Source organism: Anopheles coustani, chromosome 2, assembly GCF_943734705.1.
Source record: "Anopheles coustani chromosome 2, idAnoCousDA_361_x.2, whole genome shotgun sequence".
NCBI lineage: Eukaryota > Metazoa > Arthropoda > Insecta > Diptera > Culicidae > Anopheles > Anopheles coustani.
In genome coordinates this window covers 57,980,719-58,001,159 of record NC_071289.1, presented here as the reverse complement: position 1 = coordinate 58,001,159, position 20,441 = coordinate 57,980,719, and the positions used below count along the sequence as shown (strand labels likewise).

Genomic DNA, 20,441 nt, shown 5'->3' with positions numbered 1-20,441 from the left:
TTTCATAATTTCCTCCGTCTTCTTCTTCTTGGCGTAATGACCTCTTGGTCATGCCTGCCCGTTAACACTTTGACGTCCGCACAATTCACGGTGTTGCAACGCTTTACGACCGGCGCGCGTTTGCACTAGTTCCTCCGTATCTGGCCGCCCTGTTTGATCGTTCTTTTTCAATCTTTATTAGAATTTACGTACGAACAGCAACGCGCCCTGTGTAATTTGTTTACTTTCCATTTGATATTTGTTTACATTCAGTAGTCTGTGGTGCGTGTCAGGAGACAGCGTTGAAAGCACACCAAAATGATGTGATCGGATGCAAACTAATACGGAGCCATTACATCTATGCGTGTATCCGGACGTCAGAGTGTTAAGGGCTTACACGACTTTTTTCCCTTTGTGTACGTGGATAGTCAGTCCTCTCAAACAGGGGAGGGTCCGGTTTCGATAGGGATTCGAACCCACGCCGTCGAGGTGGTGAGCCTCGACGCGCATGGGCCGCTTTTCTAACCGGCGCTACCTCCCGGCTGTCGCGGAGCCCCTCCTCCTCCTTAGAGAAGATATTAGAAGCGGTTGATGAAAACCTACGTAAAAGAGACGGTAGCAAATTATCTTAATGAATCGAACAAACGAATTTCAGTACTACGTATTACGCATTAAACTTTTGGATTTCGTCCAAGTTCCTTCAACCATATTTTTCAAACGTCCCATGGATCCAAATCAAAATGAAAATCCTATCCCAGTCGGACAGAACCCCACCACGCGCGCAGCCATTGTTATCACACAAATCTTTCTTGTATTAAGTCTTCTTTCGTTCTAATTTGCTTTTTTCGTTTGACACACACTTTTCCTTTCCACTCCGAATGACGTCGAAAATCTGCTCCACACACACACACACACACACACACACCGCGACACGGGAATATATATGTATATGTATATATATTTAAAAAAAGAACATTTTAATAAACCAGTGGTCACTGGTTACGAAACGATCGAAAAGTTACGAGTATAGGTAAAATTGTGTGTTCAATCTATATATGGTAATCTATATCACAACAGTTGCCCTTTCTTCTATCCCTTTTTACACCGTTAGATGCTTTCCTTTGATTTTCTGTTTCCTCGAATCCTTCGTACATAATAAGGAAGCAAAAAAACAATATTTCACCCGGGTTGGAAATGGTGATATGGAGTATACAAAGTCGCTGTCACGCCGAAAGGCGTCATAGAAGCAAAACCAAACTAACAAAAAAACGGAAAAGATCAACCTAGTCGTGGCACACACCAAAACCCTAGAGCGCCGGGGATTGCTGCTGTTGCTGTCCAGAAGGGGCGCATCGGTTCCACCGTAACTTTTAATACACCTTTTCTTCCTGCGCAAAATTCGTACACACTTTCATCTTATCACACTTGCGTTCTACTGTAACTCTCGTCTCTAATCTCTCTCCCGCCCTGTACTTAACCAGAACAAAACCACACTTTCGAAGTGGGTTCTGCCTTGCCACTCTCCTATACACGCTCTGGTATACTAACGTCAACATCTCCGGCGCCTATCACAAGAAGTGCATCCCGAATTCCCCTCTCGCTCGGATCAACCCTTCTTCTTTATAACTGCTGCTTAAAATCTAATGCGGCCCCAATGCTCTTAAACGCGCCCAGCACAAGCGTTTACTTCTCTTTGTGTGTTAAAAATATACATATAACATATCTATACACAGCTGCAGAGTTCGTCTTCTTCACCCTTCCGTGATGGGAGGGTTAAACGGATACTACACCTTATTACGATAACATGATGACTTGACAATACTATAGCTAGGATGTGTGCGCGACGTGCTGTTGATGCGATTTACACCCTCCCTACTCTTTCCCGCGGGGTTTACTCTCCTCTCAACAATCCAGATCCTCTCGCGATGTGGCGAGTGTACATGCGTGCGTACAGCAGTAGTAGAGGCAGGCATTTTAAAAGAGAACTGTCCTAATCGTAAAATCTCTATCAAGGATAATAGTAACCGTAGTGCTTATAATGACGAGGACAATAAAACAAAATACAGGACCACACATTACCTACTTGAAGCTGACCGGGGGAGTTTTTGTTTTAACTGGAGTGTGGGTGTTTGTGTCGCACTGGAGTGCGCCTTGTGCATTCCCAATAAAAAAACCACCTGTGGCATGATCGGGCCAGCTTCGTGTGCGTCCTAGTAGCATTCCCCCCTCTCCTGAGTATTAGAGAACATTGTGTTTCCATTGATAGATCAAGCTTGCATTAAACACGTCCCATGGCCACCTTGTTTCACCAGCAAAAGGTGCAGCTTATGAGTCCTTCACCGGATCTACTACTTACTCCCTCCGGCGGCATCACCATCCTCTTCCTCCTGCCTTTCCGCCTTCACGACGCAGGGGGGCAGCATTGACGCCATTGGCGTTGCAGTTGGTAGCATCGTTGCTGTGGGTAGAAGGGATACACCAGTGGCAGAACTAACCGGAATCGGTCGCCCCGCTACTGCTGCTCCCTTGCACGCGTTCCATTATGTGCTGTGGTTATTGTTGAACGGCGGAATGTGGAACAGCGGCGACAGGATCTTGTGCGATATGTTCGGCAGGTGCGAGATGTGCGGGTGATGGAAATTCACCTGATGATGCAGATCGCTGGCGGCCGCCGCATGGTCCTGATGGTGTGGCAGGTGTGACGCGATCAGATGATGCGACAGTTGCTGCTGCAGATGGATCGGCAGGTTGTGCTGCTGTTGCAGCACCAAATGCTGCTGGTGGCTACTACCGACCGGTGAGAGCTGTTGTTGCTGCTGTTGTTGCTGCTGTTGCTGCTGCTGCTGCTGATGAGCTGCTTGTTGCTGCTGTTGCTGATGGGCCTGTTGTTGCTGTTGCTGTTGTTGCTGCTGCTGTTGCTGTTGGACGTGAGCAGAAATGTGCTGCGAAAGTGACACACCTGGCGGCGTGTGCTGCTGCTGAGCGTGAGGATGCCCTGGCGGTATACCGCCCAGAATGCCCCCATTAGAGGTCACGTGAGACACGTGGGAGGAGTGAGCCGTCGGTGGAAGGTTATGTGCAGTCACGTTTGCACCGATCGACGACGAAATGACTGAGGTAAGGATGGCCGATGGAATGTGCATCGGCGTTGGGGGCGGCTGCTGCGGTTGGCTAACGTTGATCGCGCTGCCATTGCTACCGTTGCTGGACGTCGCCAGGTGCTGCTGCATCCCAGAGCTCGAGCTGCCATCGATGTCAACTTCGCTCTTGATCGTCTCCAGCTTCACGCTATGCTGCTGCTGGCCGTTGTTGATATCACATTGCTTTGTGTGCCGCTCGAATTCGATAATATCTTCGAACTGCATCTTGCACGTTTGGCAGTTGTAGAGTATGCTAGTGCACGGTCGAAAAAAAGAGCAGAGAAGAAAAGAAAATCATTAACCATCAATCAATAACCGTATCGAACCTATCAATTTGGATGCACCTTATGTGCATCAGAATGAACCAAACAAATTATTCCTCAATGTTTACATAGGAAATTTGTGAAATTTGTCATCATAAAAAGCAAGGCTGTGTGTTAAACTATAGGGTAAGGGTACTAGTAATTGGCAATCGTGTTAAACGTTGGGCATAGAGTACAAATACTCAACATGTTTGATATCAAATGATACATTACATCTAATTGTAACAATAAATGATGTCGCCGCAATAAATAAAGTTCTCAGTAAAAGGTTTCCTTCGTGTTGTGCATCAGCCAATACCCTTATCCTACTCAATGGAAAAGAGAAATCAATTCTACAGCTGACACTTACACCATCACTTGCCCGTTTTGATGCTGCTGCTTCAACGCCTGCTTCTGATGGACGAGCAAATGCTTTTTCAGGTTCGAATACTGCGAGTAGGACTTCGTGCACAGGGGGCAGGTATGTGGCCGGATGCCGAGATGTACCATTTCGTGTTTCTTCAAATTGGCACGTTGCGAGAAAGCCTTATCACAGCTTTTGCATTTGAATGGTTTTTCTCCTACGAGGGTATGAAAAAAGAGGTAAAAATAAGCATTAAAAAAGTAGATGGTAACTAGGATTGTTGTCACGGAACAAACATGTATCAAATAAAAACGGATGAGCATCAAATCGAGTTTTTCATCTGCTAAGTTAATTAAGCAAATGTTGCTAAGCACCGCAATTTTTCTTGAATGTTTAAAAACCATTTCGAAATCACAGATCATTCATGGAAAATACCTCAAATTTTCACAAATCGATTGGCTAGCCTTATATAATCTTAAATTGTTAACAGAACGAAGATTTTTGAGAACATTCTTTTCCACGCGACATTTTAAATTGCGGGCCAAAATTTCCCAGATAGTGAGGCCGAACGCACTCAGCATAAGTATGGAAAACTTAAGTGTTCCCTAACATTTACAGCAGTACATTCTGCCACACATAAGCAGATCCACATTCCCCTCTGATGAGAATGTTTTGATTTTTGTCTCCACAACTATAATGCTAGGAATCTGAATCTAATTATGCGCAATATTCGTTAAGTAACATATAAAGGTACCATGTCAGTTTGATTGCTATATTTTATTTTAACATTTGTTAAAGCTTAAACTTTTGGAGGGAAATCTTAGATGATTTCAGGTATAATTCGCTGTATTCTGCCTAGTTTTATTGAAATTCACATGTATGAGACACGCCAATGAACATATCCAATTAATTCAATTTGTTCTAAATGGCTTGATTGAGCTAAAGAAGTGCCAGTGCATTTTACCCCACCGGCAGGGCATCTTGCCACATTTTTCCCTACTTTCGACTTTTATCACGATCTGATACTCATCATCGGTAAATCATTTGTTAAAAAAGGGATGAATCTTTCATCAACTGGGGATTAGATAGGAGTTGAAGCACAGAAGGGTTGAGAAATAGTATATTATTACCGGTATGGAGCATCTGATGCTTCACCATATTGGCCTGCTGGGCAAATGCTTTGTCACAGGTTGGACATTTGTATGGTTTGATTCCTGCTCACGGGAAGATGGCGATGTAGGCGAATGTGGACGTACATTACCCAGTCGCGTGGTGACCCAACGAGAACGAACCCAACGATTACGGCGCGCATACCGAGAAATAGAAATACAAAATTAAAAATCATGAAAATTCATAGTCTGTTATGCTTGTTTGAAGTGACTATCATAGAATACAGCGCATGCTGCTGCACACCAGAACTACCAAACTGTGTTAACTAAGACGCAACAAACACCCAAGGGGGGATAATAGCAGGCTAATTTGGGACGGGAAGGTGGAAGTAAATTAAATCGCAAAAATGTGTATTACCGCTGTGGAGCATCTGATGTTTGACCATGTTTGCCTGCTGGGCAAAGGCTTTATCGCAAACCGAACATTTGTACGGTTTTACTCCTGAGCCGGGGGGACAGGTACACACATTACGAGGGTCGAGTCGGAAACGGAAGCATTCGTTTCACCGGAGAAGAAGGGCGCGGGTTTGTGATTTTGTGCGTTGCATATATAAAACGTACGCCGCGGTGTGCCATAGAATGAGAGAATGGAAAAAAGAGAGATAAAACCATCGACGAGATAAATGAAAAGGAGAAAAAAAAGGACACGACTCAACAACTCGTTGCAACTGAGCCACAGACTTGCTAAGGAACGGCAGTAAAATCCGTGTCCGAAAACAGAGATTTTAAGCGTGACACATAACAAGAAAGTACAACAGAAAATTGACTAAAGAGCGAGGTAAAATAGAAGTAGTAAAAAATGATTTACCGGTGTGAAGCATCTCGTGTTTGACCATGTTAGCCTGTTGGGCGAATGCCTTGCCACAGGTGCCACATTTGTACGGTTTTAAACCTAATAGACGAGAAGGAGGATGTTGGGACATTACTAAAAAGAACCAAGGCATGTACACGGAAAAGTACAGGAGTCTAACACAAGGTTCTGTTTGTGTGTGTGTGTGTGTGTTTGAGAGTGTGTAATTTGGTGGGAAGTGTTGTGAATACAGGCCAAATGGCAAGGAAAACATCCACAGTTTATACATACGATCGCAATCGTACCATAAACCACAATAGTTTGTGTCTCGATTTTTTGCAAACAGTAAAGGCGTCGTCTTTGTTTATAAACTTGATATTGATGCTTTTTCGTTTCTATCTACAGCTGAAGGAGGGCACATTTGTGCTAATTACAAATGGTCGGACCACTTGTTGGAATGTTTTAATTTCAATAAAGAACATAAAAAAAACACATGACAGGAATGGAGGTATGAGTATCAGGTAAATGTTTATCTTATTAACGAATACTTTACCGGTATGAAGCATCTGGTGTTTGACCATGTTGGCCTGCTGGGCGAATGCTTTGTCGCAAGTGCTGCACTTGTACGGCTTAAGTCCTGGAAGATGAACAGATAAAAGGATTAGACTCGTACAGGTTCGAAGAAAACCTAAATGGCCACCCCACCGAACTGAATTGGGCGGCGGTATCCACTCACCCGTATGAAGCATCTGATGTTTCATCATATTCGCCTGCTGGGCAAACGCTTTGCCACAGGTTGGACATTTGTATGGTTTAATACCTGTAAAACAAACAAATAAAAATGGAACATGTAGTAAAATATCTCTCTTTCTTTAAAGCAAGCAAAATAAAATGATAATGATGTTGTGAGAATGGGCAAATTGAAGGCCATTTTGAGGCAGGCAAAAATGTAATTTATTGATGCATCACAAAATAGTAAAAACAGGATACATACAAAAGATTAAACGAACAATCAGGAAAAAGAACATTTTACATTTTAGAACTGCTAACAAAAAGGGGAAATTCAATTGGGTTTATAATTGGCTGAAGATGTTCTTCTTCAAATTAAAATTGCAATGTACATCAATAAATGTCTTTATTGTTAATTTTTTCATATGGAACAACCGTCTTTAAAATGAGGGGCAGCTTTAATAACTCTTGTTAGTCGCAACTTATTCCTCATTCCCTATTTGTTTTCGGCACATGATCAAATGAATTCCTACAAGGAGATTAGCTCCGATACCAAGTGTATACTCCAAAATGACTGTACATCCTCTGTCAGCGTTGGTTTTGTTTGTAAGTGATGCAACTACACGCTAGGATTTACCGGTATGAAGCATCTCATGCTTGACCATATTGGCTTGCTGAGCGAAGGCCTTGCCGCAGGTGCCACACTTGTACGGCTTCACACCTTTGCGTTTGTTCACGCATTCAATCAATAATAGCCGGTCGATATGGGACATCATGAAGAAACCGACCGGGACAGATGGCATGGACACGAGGAGCAAGAAGAGAAGGCAGAACGGTAGTGCAACCAAGTGCAAGCACGATGCACGTTTTGCCAAGCACAATCGGAAAAGAGAAGAAAATAAGAAAAACCACCGATCAGTGAAGTGATAGCAAAAACACAAACATACAGCGGGGGGAACACGAACGGGAAACATAAAAATGGGGGGAAACTGTGGGGGACATCGGACACATTTGAACGCACAGCACATGAGAGGGAAAACCATACATTCTACATGGCGCTATGATAACAAACACGAAATGATGTGAATCGTGGAAATAATGCAATTGGAATGTTTCTTGTATTACTTACCAGTATGCAACATTTGATGTTTCACCATATTTGCCTGCTGAGTGAAGGCTTTTTCGCAGACCGGACATTTGTATGGTTTGAGGCCTGGAAATTGGGAGAAGATCGTGTTAGCTAAGGTAATTTGCGAAAAAATAAAACTAATCGAAAAGGATAAACAATGAAAGACGTACCATTTTCTCTTCCCTACATTATCCATCAGTATGAACCAAACGTTATATTATCATCAATAAGCAATTGTGACAAAACTGTGTAAGTTGTCATCATGATAATGTACACCCCCGGGAAGAGAAAGTTCCGCCGATGAAGGATTTTAGAGGGAAAGGACAAGCACAATGATGGGGAAACAATTTACCGGTATGCAGCATTTGATGTTTTATCATGTTGGCATGCTGAGTGAACGCCTTTTCGCACACTGGACACTTGTAAGGCTTCAGACCTTTGTACGCGGGAAAGCCAGCCGGAACCGCGAGTAGAGTTCGTCGCCGAAATGAAGATACGCACGTGGGCAAAGGAAACCAGTACGTCGCGCGATGGATGAGTCATGGTACACACCAAGAATAGAAAACGAATGAGAACGAAAAAATAAACTAGATCAGAAAGATGGTTCACCATTCAACAAATAAACTACGCACATTAAAACCAATAAAGGGCATTCGGGATGGTTTTGATTAAGGGTACGTACAATGGTACAAACATTGAAATTGAAATAAAAAGAACATCGGAATTCAAAACTTTAGCTGTGCGAAAACAGATCGAGCACAAGGGGTTAATGGATCCAAAACTGACTAGCAAAGTAAGTGAAAGTAGAGGTAGAAGAAAAGAAAAATGGAAAAAACTGGCAAACCTGTATGAAGCATTTGATGTTTGACCATGTTTGCGTGTTGCGAAAATGCCTTCTGGCACACGGGACATTTGTATGGTTTAAGTCCTGCAATTGGAGATGGGGTTAGAGAAAAAAAAGTAGAGAACGATAGCAAGGATCGGGGCAAGAGAGCAAGAGTAAAACCCAGGTTTAGCACAGTCATCTCTCGAGTTCTGAAAGCTTTTGTGGCTTTTAAAAAATGTATCCTTTTTTTTCAATAAATTTTTAGTTTTCAGTTCTCTTTTAGAAAGAAGTGAGTTAATCTACCTCATTGCCATGACACATCGGAATAAGCAAGATGAGAAAAAAAAATCTTCCGAATGACCATTCCACAGAGTAGAATCAGGTTTGAACGACAGAAGTAAATATGATCGCTATTTATAGATACCGTAAGTGACAGCGTGTAGTAGCGATTGTAAAATGTGTTCCCATCGCTTGATTAATTGAGGATATACGAAGTGCCACCCCATGCGATTGCCACTACTTACCAGTATGAAGTAGTTGATGTTTGAGCATGTTTGCCTGCTGGGTAAAACATTTTTCGCAAATCGGACACTTGAAGGGTTTCAGTCCTAGGAGTTGGAGAAGATGGTAGAATTAGTACCGCATTACATAATTGGAAGCAGTCAGTCGCACAATTTTTCAAATCGTATAAGGGTAAACTTTTCCGAGTAGCATTAACCGGATGCGGTTGGCGTTACATCGACATGATCTCGTTTAGGATGCAATATTATATTTAATTAACCGTTGAATAATGCCCATCTCATCCGATTTAATGCTGCTCGGGTTAGGCATCAGTATGAACCAAACTTTTAAAATGTCATCAATGCTATATTGTGACCAATCTGTGTAAGTTGTCATCATTACCAAATTAACGGATTCGGAATTGAACCTACAAAATCTATTGCGCCGAGCTGGCCAACTTACCATTGTGAACGAGATCATGTCGTTGGAGGTTGGCTAGCTGAGTAAAGCCCTTGTTGCATATCTGGCACACGAAAGGTCCTGCGAAAAAGGAGTCAGAGTATATCAATAACTTTCGACTTTGCTAAATGTGAGTACAACTTACTTTCGCCAGTGTGCGCCTTGGTATGCTTCCACATGGAACTATGGCTGGGAAATTCTTTGCTACAAATTTCACACTTGAATTTGTTCTCCGTCAGATGCTTCGTCCGATGTTGCTGCATTTCCTCCATCGTATCAAAACGCTGCGAAGGGAGGGAAATCAGAAGAATACAAACATTGTACTTCGGACGGTACGAATGCTTCTTTGCGGGTTGATTATTTTAAATGCCTGTGAAGCTCACCTAACTGTCCATTTAACAAGGACCAATTGTACTTTAAATTGAAGATCTTATCTTTTACTATTTTTTTCTGGTCAAAAAATGACAGCTATTAAGGGTAAGATCGAGGCATTATTATGCTCTCTCTTATAGCAGGACAAGGTGAGCAGCAGCACGTTAAGGTAACGTCTTTTTCTCATAAAAAATATCCCCCACTAGGAACCGATCCCAGCAAAGGCTGAACCGTTGAAAAGGATTAAAATAGCTGAAACCATCACGAGCAACGATTGTTGGCGTGCTATAAGTCAAACCTGAACCTTCCTGCGCAAAGCAGGAGAGCTAAAGATCAACCGATGATCGCTTACGGGAAGCGAAGGAGCATAAGTAGAGGGAGGGGGAAAACAGGAACAACCAGGAACAGGTTTGTTATTTTTAATTCTTCTTTCAACCAACTTCTTTTCGATGCTACAGGGGGTATTTTCTCGCTGCCCAAGCGATCTATTCCTAAAGGCGTCCCAGAATCGGGATCTGGTTTCCAGACCAAAAAACTAAAAGGGAAAACTCGTTCAGTGGGTTGATTCTGCTTTCGGGAAAGACAATTGTGGTACACGATGGGACGAAGAATGCAATTTATATGCTACCACAAGCATACCGGAGATCAATTAAACACTTAAATTTTAAAACCATTTGCTTGAGACCCTTGCTCGGAACAGGTGGGAGAATTTTATTATGGTTCTAAAGGACGTACTATGGCGAAAGGCTCCAAACAAAGCGGACCAACTATACACGACTTACCTTCCGACATTGTGGACACTTGATTTTGTTGAGATTGATGAGCGTATTGCCCAGGGAGAGGGACAAGGCCAACGAGTGCTTATTGTCAGTCAATTGATCGTGGTTGAGCATTTCCGTACGACCCAGCTCGATTTCACCATCCTCGAATGTGGTTTGCTGGAAAGGTGTGAAACAAATGGGGGATTCGCGTCAACAGATTATTTTAATTCGATTATAGGCGTATTTTCTTTTTCTGATAAGGATTTTTTTAATCTTATTGCAGCCACCTATGATTGACTCTCTAAGAAGGAGCCACACCGTGAATTCATTCATTCGATTGAGTGTTTACTTTCTTCAACTATTTTTTACGTTTGTAAGATAAGGGACTTCCAAAAATACGTTTAATCGAATGTGCCATAATTGAACAAATATTTGGCCAAACATTTCCGGATAAATGCTAAAAAGGTTGCTGGTGCTAGCTTGTAGAATCCAAACCATTCATAACTTACATCCTTTACAAATGTGTTGTTAGACGGAATGTTGGAAATCTTTTAGTGAGAAAAAAAAATCCCTCTTTCCCAAATTCCGTCACACATACTGATGACTGAAAAAGAAGCCGATAGGAACACGCTAAGGAATGACGAAAGCGAAAGCATAAATGAAGAGGAGCAAAGCAACCATTGTAAGAGCATCGCGAGAGCCCTTTGCTAGCAGCAGCATCGAAATAAATGTCGGGCGGGTGTAGTGGGCAGCGAAAGGACGAAGGTTTTTTTTTTATTATCGGATAAACGGATGAAGGGACCTGAGAGCTCGATGGTAGTGGTGATGCCGACGATGGTAGAGCAACTTTGTGTGCGTTTCTCTTTTTTTTTCTTATTCATGTGTACGGTGCAATGCATAGAAACATCAGCGACCCGTGGGGCAGAGAATAAATTTTTCATTTAAAATTTAACGCTACCGCGACTGGTGCGACTGTGGATCATCGCGACCGGTATCCATCCCCGGTCCATCCGGGGTTCGTCTAGGAGGGAACCGGAAACCGGACTCAACTATGGACGGAGCCTCTCGGTGGTGCCACGCAGTGCTAGACTTGCTGCTGTTGCTATGCTACATGTTTGACCCTTTGCTTTACTCGATCTCGTTCCTCAAATCGTGCGCCTCGGATCAAAACCTAACCTCCTATCTCTTTCGGCGTATTTATTTTTTTTTTCTTGTTCATGTTTCATTTTTGGCAAACGCAAAATCCAGCTCTCGCCGTTTTCCATGGTGTTCTCTCGCTTTCGCTCTCGCATGTATATTTTTTTAATTTTTCTGATTTTTTTCTGCCCCACCGTTTGCAGTCCCACTGCTCGAGGGGGTTTCGTGGCGAATCGATCACATTGCCAAAAATTCGCGAATCGAGCGTACGAACGGCGTGGGGATGCAGAAAGGCGAAAAGAAAAAAAAAAGTAGAAAAAATGAAACTAAACCAGATAGTGTGCGAAAAAAAATTGCGGAAACAACTCCGTGGCTTTGGGTGTGCTGTGGGCATACCATTTACAGCACAAGCAGACCCCAAGGAAAGGCGCTACACCCTATCCAGGCCCCCGTGGGGGGACTAGGGATCTACAACCAAGACATCCCCTCTTTCTCCCTTACGGGGGCAGTTAAGGCACGAGAGCGCGTCGGCGAAGATTGGTTAAAATTTGGCAAAACGAGGAGGGCCTCTTTTTTTCTCATTCGCGACCCCCGTTGTTGGACGTGAAGAGGACCCGGGGAGGTTTGCAGGGGTGTTTTTTTCTTCTTCATGTTCCTTTCAGCATCACGCGGAGGGTTGGAGGGCCGCGCCGATATTCGCGAAACCACATTTTCTTGCACCCGCACTCGTTTTCGTTGCCTTTTTTTTTGCAATTCGCACAGGACAGCCCGTACATACACACGCCGCATCGGCGCTGGCGAGCGGCTCGCAGAGGCACACATACAGCAACCGAGGTTGATGTTAGCGGGCCCGCTGCTGTCGTAACCGTTGCCGTTACCGTCGCCGCTGCCGCGTGCCGCACGATGCTGCTGTTCCTGCCTTGCACGCACAAATATTCGGCTGTCCTCTCGCGCTCAGGATGGAGCAGCGGTATGTTTTCGCGAGAGAAGCGAAAAAAATGGTAGACGTAAAAAAAATCGCCATTGCTCGCTCCATCGCCTTTCGCAGCCACCGCGCGACAACACACAGCGAGCGCCATCGTTCTGCGGCGGAACCGGATGAGTATGAGTGATGGCAGTTACACGGGAACGACGACGACGGGAAACGCCGCCTGCACCGTCGTCTTCCGACAGGTTGTTTGATACCTTTTCCCGGTTGGAGAAAAAAAAAAAACGTGTCGATCCATTTCATACCCCGAAATCGACCCGCAGCCAGCGCAAAAGATGATCTCGCATATAACGTCACACTAGACTAGACATGTACGTCATACTCACCAGCGGGTAGAACATGGTACACGGCTCACTCCTGGGAACAGCCACCCGAGCAGTCAGAGATGCGGAGCGGACAGCGAGTATATCACAGCTGCGATGAAGATAGTGGTGCTGGTGGAGGTGGGTGCGCCGCCGGGGAGAAGGACCGCGTTACCACTTCCTGCGTGGTGCACACGTTGTGAAGGAGACGGGACACGGGTTTGGAGCACGATATGTTGTTCCGTTTTTCGCGACTCCTTTGTTTCCTGTCCGGCGAACGGGTCACCTACAGACGACTAAGACGACGGCACAACACAACGCACTTGGACACACGAGGGCACATGCGAGCAGCTCCGGATGCGGCACTACTGGTGCGTCCTTTTTCAACACCACTCGCTCTGTGTGGCCCTGCCTACAATGTTACTTATTGAGCTAATACACGCGCTACGTCAGCCGGGGGGGGAAGTTTGCCTTTACAATGTGGTAGGTTATAGATTACCAGTCTATCTGGTAATCTGGTAATAATACACTTTTTTTTTCTCTCTAACTCAACCAAGCCCGTGTGGTCTCTCGTTTTTCGGTCTTTCGTGCACCGCCACTTTGGAAAGCTGCTGCCCGTTCTCTCGTGGTGGTAGTGGTGGTGATGGTGGTCGGCCGAGTCGCCGGGTACAGGATAATGGACGATTTTTCCCGATTTCCGAGCCCTCTGCGTTTGGCAGTGTTTTTCGCTCGAAACAATGGCTTAACGCCGTTTGCGGGAGGCCGGCAGTATGAAACGAAAAAACTTAAAAACCCAAAAACCGAGCTATCGAAGGAAAAACGAGAGACCTCTTGCACTGCTTTCCTGCGTGTGCACGGGCTTCTTTTCTTCTTTGCAATGGCAGCTTTCAAAAAACGCACGTCGTCGTCGGCTCGATCAGCATGATCACACACCTTTGCTGTGTATGCCTCTGAACTAGAGTTGTGTAAATCAGATTGAGATTCATGGATTTTAATGATTCTTTGCGTTTTAGGGATTCATGAATCTTTCGTCGACTAACTGAGGAAAAGTGATCAGCCTAAAATGGGTAGAGGGACCTCGTTTGTTTTTTTTTGTCGCATGGTCCACGTCAATGAAAGAATCGTGGAGATTCGAGACAGATCCATGAAAGATTCATTACTTGGACGATTCGAACCCGCAAAGATTCATCAATCCATCTGAATGAATCTCGTCAAAAGATTCATTAAGCACAACACTACTCTGAACGAGTACAACTCGGTGTTAAGAACCTTGAACGGTATAGCGGAACGCTGTAGTTTTTCCAGGACCACATGAATAAACTGCTAACAATGCAGTACGTACGCAAAGAATCGAAAACGTTGTTGTTTTTTTATGAAAGTTAACCCGTTTTCTAGTGAATGCAACCAAGGCAGAAAGACACGGTATTTTCTAGGATATTTTGCGAAAGGTCATACTATCGGTAGGCGAACATTGATTCCCAAGATATACAGACGAAGATGTTTTCACTCACTTCACAGGATCGATGTTTGACAGGTGACAGGATGCCCACGTGGTGAAACATTGAAAGTACACCACGTTGTTTATGAAGATAAATAACTATAGAAAACGACCCCCGAAATAAAGGAGAAAAAATAGCTTAAAAGCTATTGAGCAGCTATTATTTTTCTCCACGAATACCTGAGCATGAAATAAAAGAAAAAAAATGATTGAAACAATTTCGCCGCTATATGAACTTGAGCACTGTTTTCGCCTGTTTACATTCTTTGCAACGGGTCGCTCAACTTGTGTGATGTAATATAGCTGTCAAGTTCAACGAAATCGGCAAATATAGCGGCACCAAAGTTGTTGTCTCAGGAAAAAACGGACCGAATTTCGTCAGAATCTGCAAAATGATTGAGCAACAGAAGCAGCGGATAGAAATGGAGATTACGAAGCAACTGGACGATCTCGACCGAAATGTGCTGCGTAAAATGCAAGTAAATATCAAATGCACCGTTTCTAGTTTGCCGGCTCCATGCTCCATCGTACTGATGTGCATCTCCAATATCTTTTGTTTCTTTGAAGGCCGATATGCACGACTGTGCCGCCCGGTGCTGCAAGGATACAAATTCTTCTATGGACACTGTGCAACAGTGCGTTGAACGTTGCTCCATTCCTGCCCAACGAGCGCAACAGCACGTAGAAACCGAAATTAATTCATTCAACAGCCGTCTTCAGCGATGTGTTATGGATTGTAATGACACTATTAAAGATAAGGTATGTTTCATCCCAGATAGGATGATGCTTACGGGTTTAATTCATAATACTGTTGTTGTTATGTTTTGCAGATGGGATCCAATCCTTCGGAGGGCGATATCGCCAAGTACACTGCCGAATTCGAACGTTGCGCGATAAAATGCGTCGACAAGCATGTGGCTATCCTGCCAAATATGTTTTCCAGCATGCGGAAAGTTCTACAAAGCCGGGCAACTCAGTAAACATTCGTTTTACAGGCAAACGAACTAAGCGTTTTTTGATAGTTCTTCGAACTGTGCAATGTTTCTTCGGTATAGCATTTTTATTTTGCATTTGTACGGAATAAAACAAGAAAAGTTTATCTCCCAATGTAGAGGCGATAGTGTTGATACGTTATTTGTGCGATCTCATAAGCTTTTAATTAATAGATGTATTCAGCTAGCTGTTGATAAATTCACTTGTTTATGTTGTTTTTCTTTGACGTAATCGTAGGCCGAATTTTCTACCGGCGTTTTCGTTCGGCAGTCCCGGAACCCGCGGAACCATGTATTTTATTAATTATTAATCAATTTCGAACGATATTAACCACACTTATCCTTTTTGTTTGATATCATAAGGAAAGTGAACATTTCTGCACTAAAACTGCGTTTACATGGTAAAGGTTTTTTTTAAAAAAAAGTCGTTTGTTGAAATGATACGATTGAATACCTTCTGGCAACACGGTATCACCCTTGCGATTCGTAAACAAAAAATATCGATTTCTCCTTCATTCGTCATCTTCGAGACGATAGAAGTAGAAAACATGAATTAAATGGTTTGATTTGAGGGGAAACAATTTGTTAAACATTCTGCAAAATGTCGATATTTCGCAACAAATTTATTCTAGCGTCGAGCGCTATCGGTTCGCTGATTGGCGGCACTGTCCTGTTGAAGTAAGTATTTTTTGTGAAGGCAGAAGCAAAATTTGCACCCAAAAAACTGTATACTAACTGTAATGCTCGTGTATATACTTGCAGGGATTACATGCAAGGTGCGTCCTTCCAGAAGACTGATGTAAGGGCAGATGGCAAGGTGGTTATCGTTACCGGAGCAAATACCGGCATCGGGAAGGAAACTGCCCATGCACTGGCCCGCCGCGGTGCACATGTGTACATGGCATGTCGGGACATGAAGAAATGCGAAGAAGCTCGTCAGGAGATAGTCCTGGACACGAGAAATCCTCAGGTGTACTGCCGCGAATGTGATCTCGCCTCAATGCAATCCATCCGGGAGTTTGCGAAACAGTAAGCCATGAAGGGTGATGTTTGCATTATGTAACAACGTAATGGTAAATGCTAATTTTTGGTTCGTAGGTTCAAAGCGGAGCAACCGCGGCTGGATATTCTGATTAACAATGCGGGCGTGATGCGTTGCCCCCGCACGCTTACCAAAGAGGGTATCGAAATGCAGCTCGGCGTCAATCATATGGGCCACTTTTTGCTGACGAACCTGCTGCTCGATCAGTTGAAGCTTAGTGCGCCCAGCCGCATTGTCGTTGTGTCCAGTTTGGCGCACACGCGTGGTCGTATTGCGGTCGAAGACTTGAACAGCGCAAATTCCTACGACGAGGCAAAGGCTTACGAGCAGAGTAAGCTGGCAAACGTAATGTTTACGCGCGAGCTCGCCCGACGGCTGGAGGGTACGGGTGTTACGGTGAATTCGCTACACCCTGGTATCGTCGATACGGAGCTGATGCGACACATGGGCATTTTCAACAGCTGGTTTTCGGCCGTATTTGTCAAACCTTTCGTGTGGCCGTTCTTGAAGTCACCCCTGTACGGTGCACAAACAACGCTCTATGCCGCACTTGATCCAGACCTGCAGAAGGTGACCGGTCAGTATTTTAGCGATTGCGCCCCGAAAGATGTTGCTGAGCAAGCGAAGGACGAACGAGTGGCCAAATGGCTGTGGGCCGTTAGTGAGAAGTGGACGGGCACACTCACCGGAACCGCGGCAGTTTCCTGACAACGGATTCTTCGTATGAATAACGATAAAGATATTGTTATTTTTACGACAAAGCAGCATCAACGAAGCAACCAATCAGACCGTTCTAACCAATCGGCATCAGGCTAGGCAGCAGTAATACTGTTTCGGCTTTTTATGATCACCGATATTGCATACTCTATTGAATGTTCGAAAATAACTATTACGTCTACTTGAAACGTTGCATATGTTCTGTTTTTGTTATTGCACACGTAGAAGACAAATAAGCTGGTAGTGGTAGACTATTGCTATATAATTTCCACCCATATCGAACGTTCTTCTACCTAAAATAAATGGCAAAAAAATCAGTTTTTGTTGTCTACGTTAAAATGTCACTACGTCGGTTGGAATTACGGCATGAGGAGTGGCATGTTATATCACAAGCAAATGCCACACTTTCTTTCACAGATACTCGATTTACTAAATACGCCTGTTTTTGCTACATGAAATTTTATTTCGTTTCTGTCGTATGAAACGTACAAAGACGGTACAATGGAAAGACACTTTCTTGTCTAGGAAAAAAAAAGATACGGAGACGGAAAGTTAGGTCAATTGGTAAACGTAGGTTTCAAGAGCATTATGATTTTCAGCCAATAGATGGGATAAATGGAAGGATACTAGACAGTCTCCAGTCGCGTATCTGCTATTGTGTCTACTGCTTGCACTTATTCGAAGGAACCAATGCGAATGCTATTCGTTTTATATTAGGGTAATGATCTGGTTCGGTAATCTTGTGGCTTGTTATGGAAATATGGTGCAAAGGGGATTTTAAATAATATTGACTTTACGTCTAGTTGGTAGTTAGGGTGATTTTGGGTTCTACCGCTCTGTTCCAAGGTCCTTGGATGCCTTTGCCTGTGCATCTAATAGCCGTTCCAGTTGCGTCTACATCGCTTGATTTGTTCTTTTCTCATTTAATGTGTTTGTTTTATTTTGCCATGTGTCTTTTAGTTTTTGGTTAACTGCGGCTACGTTGTCCAAACAGCCCAATAATAGTTTATTCAAATGATTTTCGAAAAAGGAATACGAGTACATTCGCGTACCGTTCTGTAATTTTGTGGATATTAGTGAATGATCCTGGACAACTAAAAAAAATATAATCTGAATACAATCCATCCCCACCCAATACCTCTCCCACTGCTGTGGCTTCGTCCCTACCCGCGCGCTTCTGCCGCATTCGGCAATATCTAGGTCGCTGTGCGCAGTCACAAACACACTGTGCCCGAGCGGAAGAGAGCAGCGTCATTAACGAACTTAGCTCGATTCACACTGCTGCAGCCGCACTCTTGGAGCGCCCTCGTCTTCGTCCTCCTCGTAGGCGTTCTTGTATTGGCTGCGCGAATCCTGCTCGGGATCGAATTCAACCATGTTGACCGTTTCGACGTCCTGCGGGATCTCCTCGAATGGTCTCGGCGGTAGGGATCGTTCGAGCAGCTTCACCGCATCGACCGGTATCGAGTCCGGAAATACGACCGAAAACTGGATGATCAAGCGTCCTTTCTCGAACGGGCTCTTGTAACGCGGCATACCTTCCTCAAGGATGCACTTGATTTCCTCGTGCCTTGTGACCTCGCCGGGGCGCGTCGAAATGACCAGATTCCGCTTATCCAGCGTTTGGATGACCTTTGTGAAGCCGCACAACGCTTCCGACAGCTCTAGCCGCATTTCCATGAACAGATCCATACCCGAGCACTTAAAGATCGGGTGTTCCTTTTCCTCCAGTACTATCACAATGTCGCCAGGCTGCAGGCCCGGTTCTTGGTCTCCCTCGCCGCTGAATACGATCTTCTGGCCCTTGCGCATTCCCTTTTCGATGTGCACATCCAGTATCTTCTTGTCTCGCACCTTCTTCTGACCGTCGCACTTTTTGCATTTATATTTCTCGTCGAACACCTCGCCTTGTCCGGCGCAGGGACGACACGGAACTTTGTTCTGCTGCAAGAAACCTGGCATGATGTGCTGCACCTTGGTAATCATACCGGTACCTTGGCACTGTGTGCACTTGTGTACCGTGCCCCTCTTACCACCGATGCCCTCGCATCCGTCGCAAATGACGTTCTTCTGCAGGGACAACTTCCGGGTTGCTCCACAGTACAGATCCTCCAGTGTAACGGTAAGTCGATGCACCAAGTCACGTCCACGCTGCTCCCTACGGCCGCCCATACCACCGTTGATGATCATGTCAAAAATGTCCATCGGGCTGTGGAAACCGCCACCGCCGCCAGCACCGCCCTGCTTGATGGCTGCTTCGCCACCCTCGTCGTAGATCGCTTTCTTTTCCGGGTCGGACAGCACCTCGTAGGCCATCGAGATCTGCTTGAAGCGCTCTCCCTCGTTCGGGTTTTTGTCAGGATGGTACTTCATTGCCAGCTTTCTGTACGCCTTTTTCAGGTCTTCGGGTGAACAACCTGGTTTAACGCCAAGCACATCGTAGAATCCCGTTTCTTTCACCATTTTTCTTATTTGCTTTTTTCACTAGTTTTTTTTGCTGCTTGGATTCTATGCTTTCTGAGAAAGATTCTGATGCAATTCACGCGTGGCAAAGCTGCAAAATACAGTTGACTTGATTGACACAATGCAATGAAAACGGCTACTTGGGAATGGACGGCCGCTTCGACCTTTTTTCTTCTCGAATTTTCACGATTCTGCTCGTCGTTCCGTGTTCAATCGCGTATGAGGAGATAGACTCGAGGGGTGTACTTGGTCATGTACCTAGAGAGAAGAATCGATTTGAGAACGCGGTGCACTCAGTTCCATAGATAGGAGACCAACAAGGTTTTTACTTCGATAAAATCGGGATAACATCAACGAATTCGAGTATTAAAAGTGTGTGAAACTGATATAAACTCTTAATACTCTAATTTCAAGCATAAATAAAAGCAATCTAACATTCAGTACATTGATACTCGTAAATCCTTTTGTGATTCTACCGCTCCTTTTCGTAAAATAGTCCAGTTCCGAACCACTTCCTCCGATCACCTTCATTTCCCATCACTAAGCAAACGAGTCTTTTTCGTACTGAACAATGACGCATCGCATGGTTTTTTTTCACTTTGGCAAACAAAACGGATTGCATTTAGCCTTTTCAAAGCATCCGTGAAGATGTTTTACGCTTCATTTGAGACTCATCAATGTGAATTACTTCACCTTTTCATGGTTGAAAAGTTAATATACTATGTTGCATCTTTGTTTGGTTATGCAATCTTCGGAAACAGCAAAAGTGTTGGCAGAATCG

General features: G+C 44.3%; 4 protein-coding genes across 8 annotated transcripts; 2 read left to right on the top strand and 2 right to left on the bottom strand.

Annotated features, from left to right (window-relative positions):
* Window positions 1-919: 919 nt before the first annotated feature.
* Window positions 920-13,813, bottom strand: LOC131266780 (zinc finger protein 260-like). Of its 5 annotated transcripts, XM_058269419.1 has the most exons (16): window positions 12,973-13,813; window positions 10,543-10,698; window positions 9,534-9,672; window positions 9,392-9,469; window positions 8,953-9,036; window positions 8,447-8,530; window positions 7,955-8,038; window positions 7,603-7,686; window positions 7,111-7,194; window positions 6,481-6,564; window positions 6,298-6,381; window positions 5,763-5,846; window positions 5,313-5,396; window positions 4,916-4,999; window positions 3,792-4,002; window positions 920-3,372 (listed from the first exon to the last, which is right to left on the bottom strand). In XM_058269419.1, the coding sequence occupies exons 1-16, from the start codon at window positions 12,985-12,987 to the stop codon at window positions 2,520-2,522; spliced, it is 2,292 nt and encodes a 763-aa protein (XP_058125402.1). In that variant the 5' UTR covers window positions 12,988-13,813; the 3' UTR covers window positions 920-2,519. The 5 variants fall into 5 exon arrangements, with proteins under 5 accessions (XP_058125402.1, XP_058125403.1, XP_058125404.1 ...); XM_058269420.1 differs by lacking the exon at window positions 5,313-5,396; XM_058269421.1 differs by lacking the exon at window positions 8,447-8,530.
* A 926-nt stretch (window positions 13,814-14,739) lies between these two features.
* On the top strand, window positions 14,740-15,557 carry LOC131266795 (protein FAM136A). The gene is made up of 3 exons (XM_058269442.1): window positions 14,740-14,925; window positions 15,014-15,205; window positions 15,277-15,557. Exons 1-3 carry the CDS (start codon window positions 14,839-14,841, stop codon window positions 15,424-15,426), a joined length of 429 nt encoding a protein of 142 aa, XP_058125425.1. The 5' UTR covers window positions 14,740-14,838; the 3' UTR covers window positions 15,427-15,557.
* A 392-nt stretch (window positions 15,558-15,949) lies between these two features.
* Window positions 15,950-17,508, top strand: LOC131266791 (retinol dehydrogenase 13-like). Its single transcript, XM_058269436.1, has 3 exons — window positions 15,950-16,116; window positions 16,201-16,467; window positions 16,537-17,508. The coding sequence occupies exons 1-3, from the start codon at window positions 16,040-16,042 to the stop codon at window positions 17,186-17,188; spliced, it is 996 nt and encodes a 331-aa protein (XP_058125419.1). The 5' UTR covers window positions 15,950-16,039; the 3' UTR covers window positions 17,189-17,508.
* Window positions 17,509-17,635: 127 nt separating this feature from the next.
* On the bottom strand, window positions 17,636-19,882 carry LOC131266789 (dnaJ homolog subfamily A member 4-like). The gene has a single exon (XM_058269435.1). The coding sequence runs from the start codon at window positions 19,658-19,660 to the stop codon at window positions 18,461-18,463; it is 1,200 nt and encodes a 399-aa protein (XP_058125418.1). The 5' UTR covers window positions 19,661-19,882; the 3' UTR covers window positions 17,636-18,460.
* Between the last annotated feature and the right edge of the window lie 559 nt (window positions 19,883-20,441).

Excerpts from the sequence above, each read along its gene's own strand:
- LOC131266791 (XM_058269436.1), top strand. The coding sequence starts at position 16,040 with ATGTCGATATTTCGCAACAAATTTATTCTAGCGTCGAGCGCTATCGGT. Across the intron at positions 16,117-16,200 it reads GGCGGCACTGTCCTGTTGAA|GGATTACATGCAAGGTGCGT; the intron begins GTAAGTATTTTT and ends ATATACTTGCAG. Across the intron at positions 16,468-16,536 it reads ATCCGGGAGTTTGCGAAACA|GTTCAAAGCGGAGCAACCGC; the intron begins GTAAGCCATGAA and ends TTTGGTTCGTAG.
- LOC131266789 (XM_058269435.1), bottom strand. The coding sequence starts at position 19,660 with ATGGTGAAAGAAACGGGATTCTACGATGTGCTTGGCGTTAAACCAGGT.
- LOC131266795 (XM_058269442.1), top strand. The coding sequence starts at position 14,839 with ATGATTGAGCAACAGAAGCAGCGGATAGAAATGGAGATTACGAAGCAA. Across the intron at positions 14,926-15,013 it reads ATGTGCTGCGTAAAATGCAA|GCCGATATGCACGACTGTGC; the intron begins GTAAATATCAAA and ends GTTTCTTTGAAG. Across the intron at positions 15,206-15,276 it reads ATGACACTATTAAAGATAAG|ATGGGATCCAATCCTTCGGA; the intron begins GTATGTTTCATC and ends TATGTTTTGCAG.
- LOC131266780 (XM_058269419.1), bottom strand. Across the intron at positions 8,039-8,446 it reads ACATCAAATGCTTCATACAG|GTCTGAAGCCTTACAAGTGT; the intron begins GTTTGCCAGTTT and ends CCGCGTACAAAG. Across the intron at positions 6,382-6,480 it reads ACATCAGATGCTTCATACGG|GACTTAAGCCGTACAAGTGC; the intron begins GTGAGTGGATAC and ends TTCATCTTCCAG.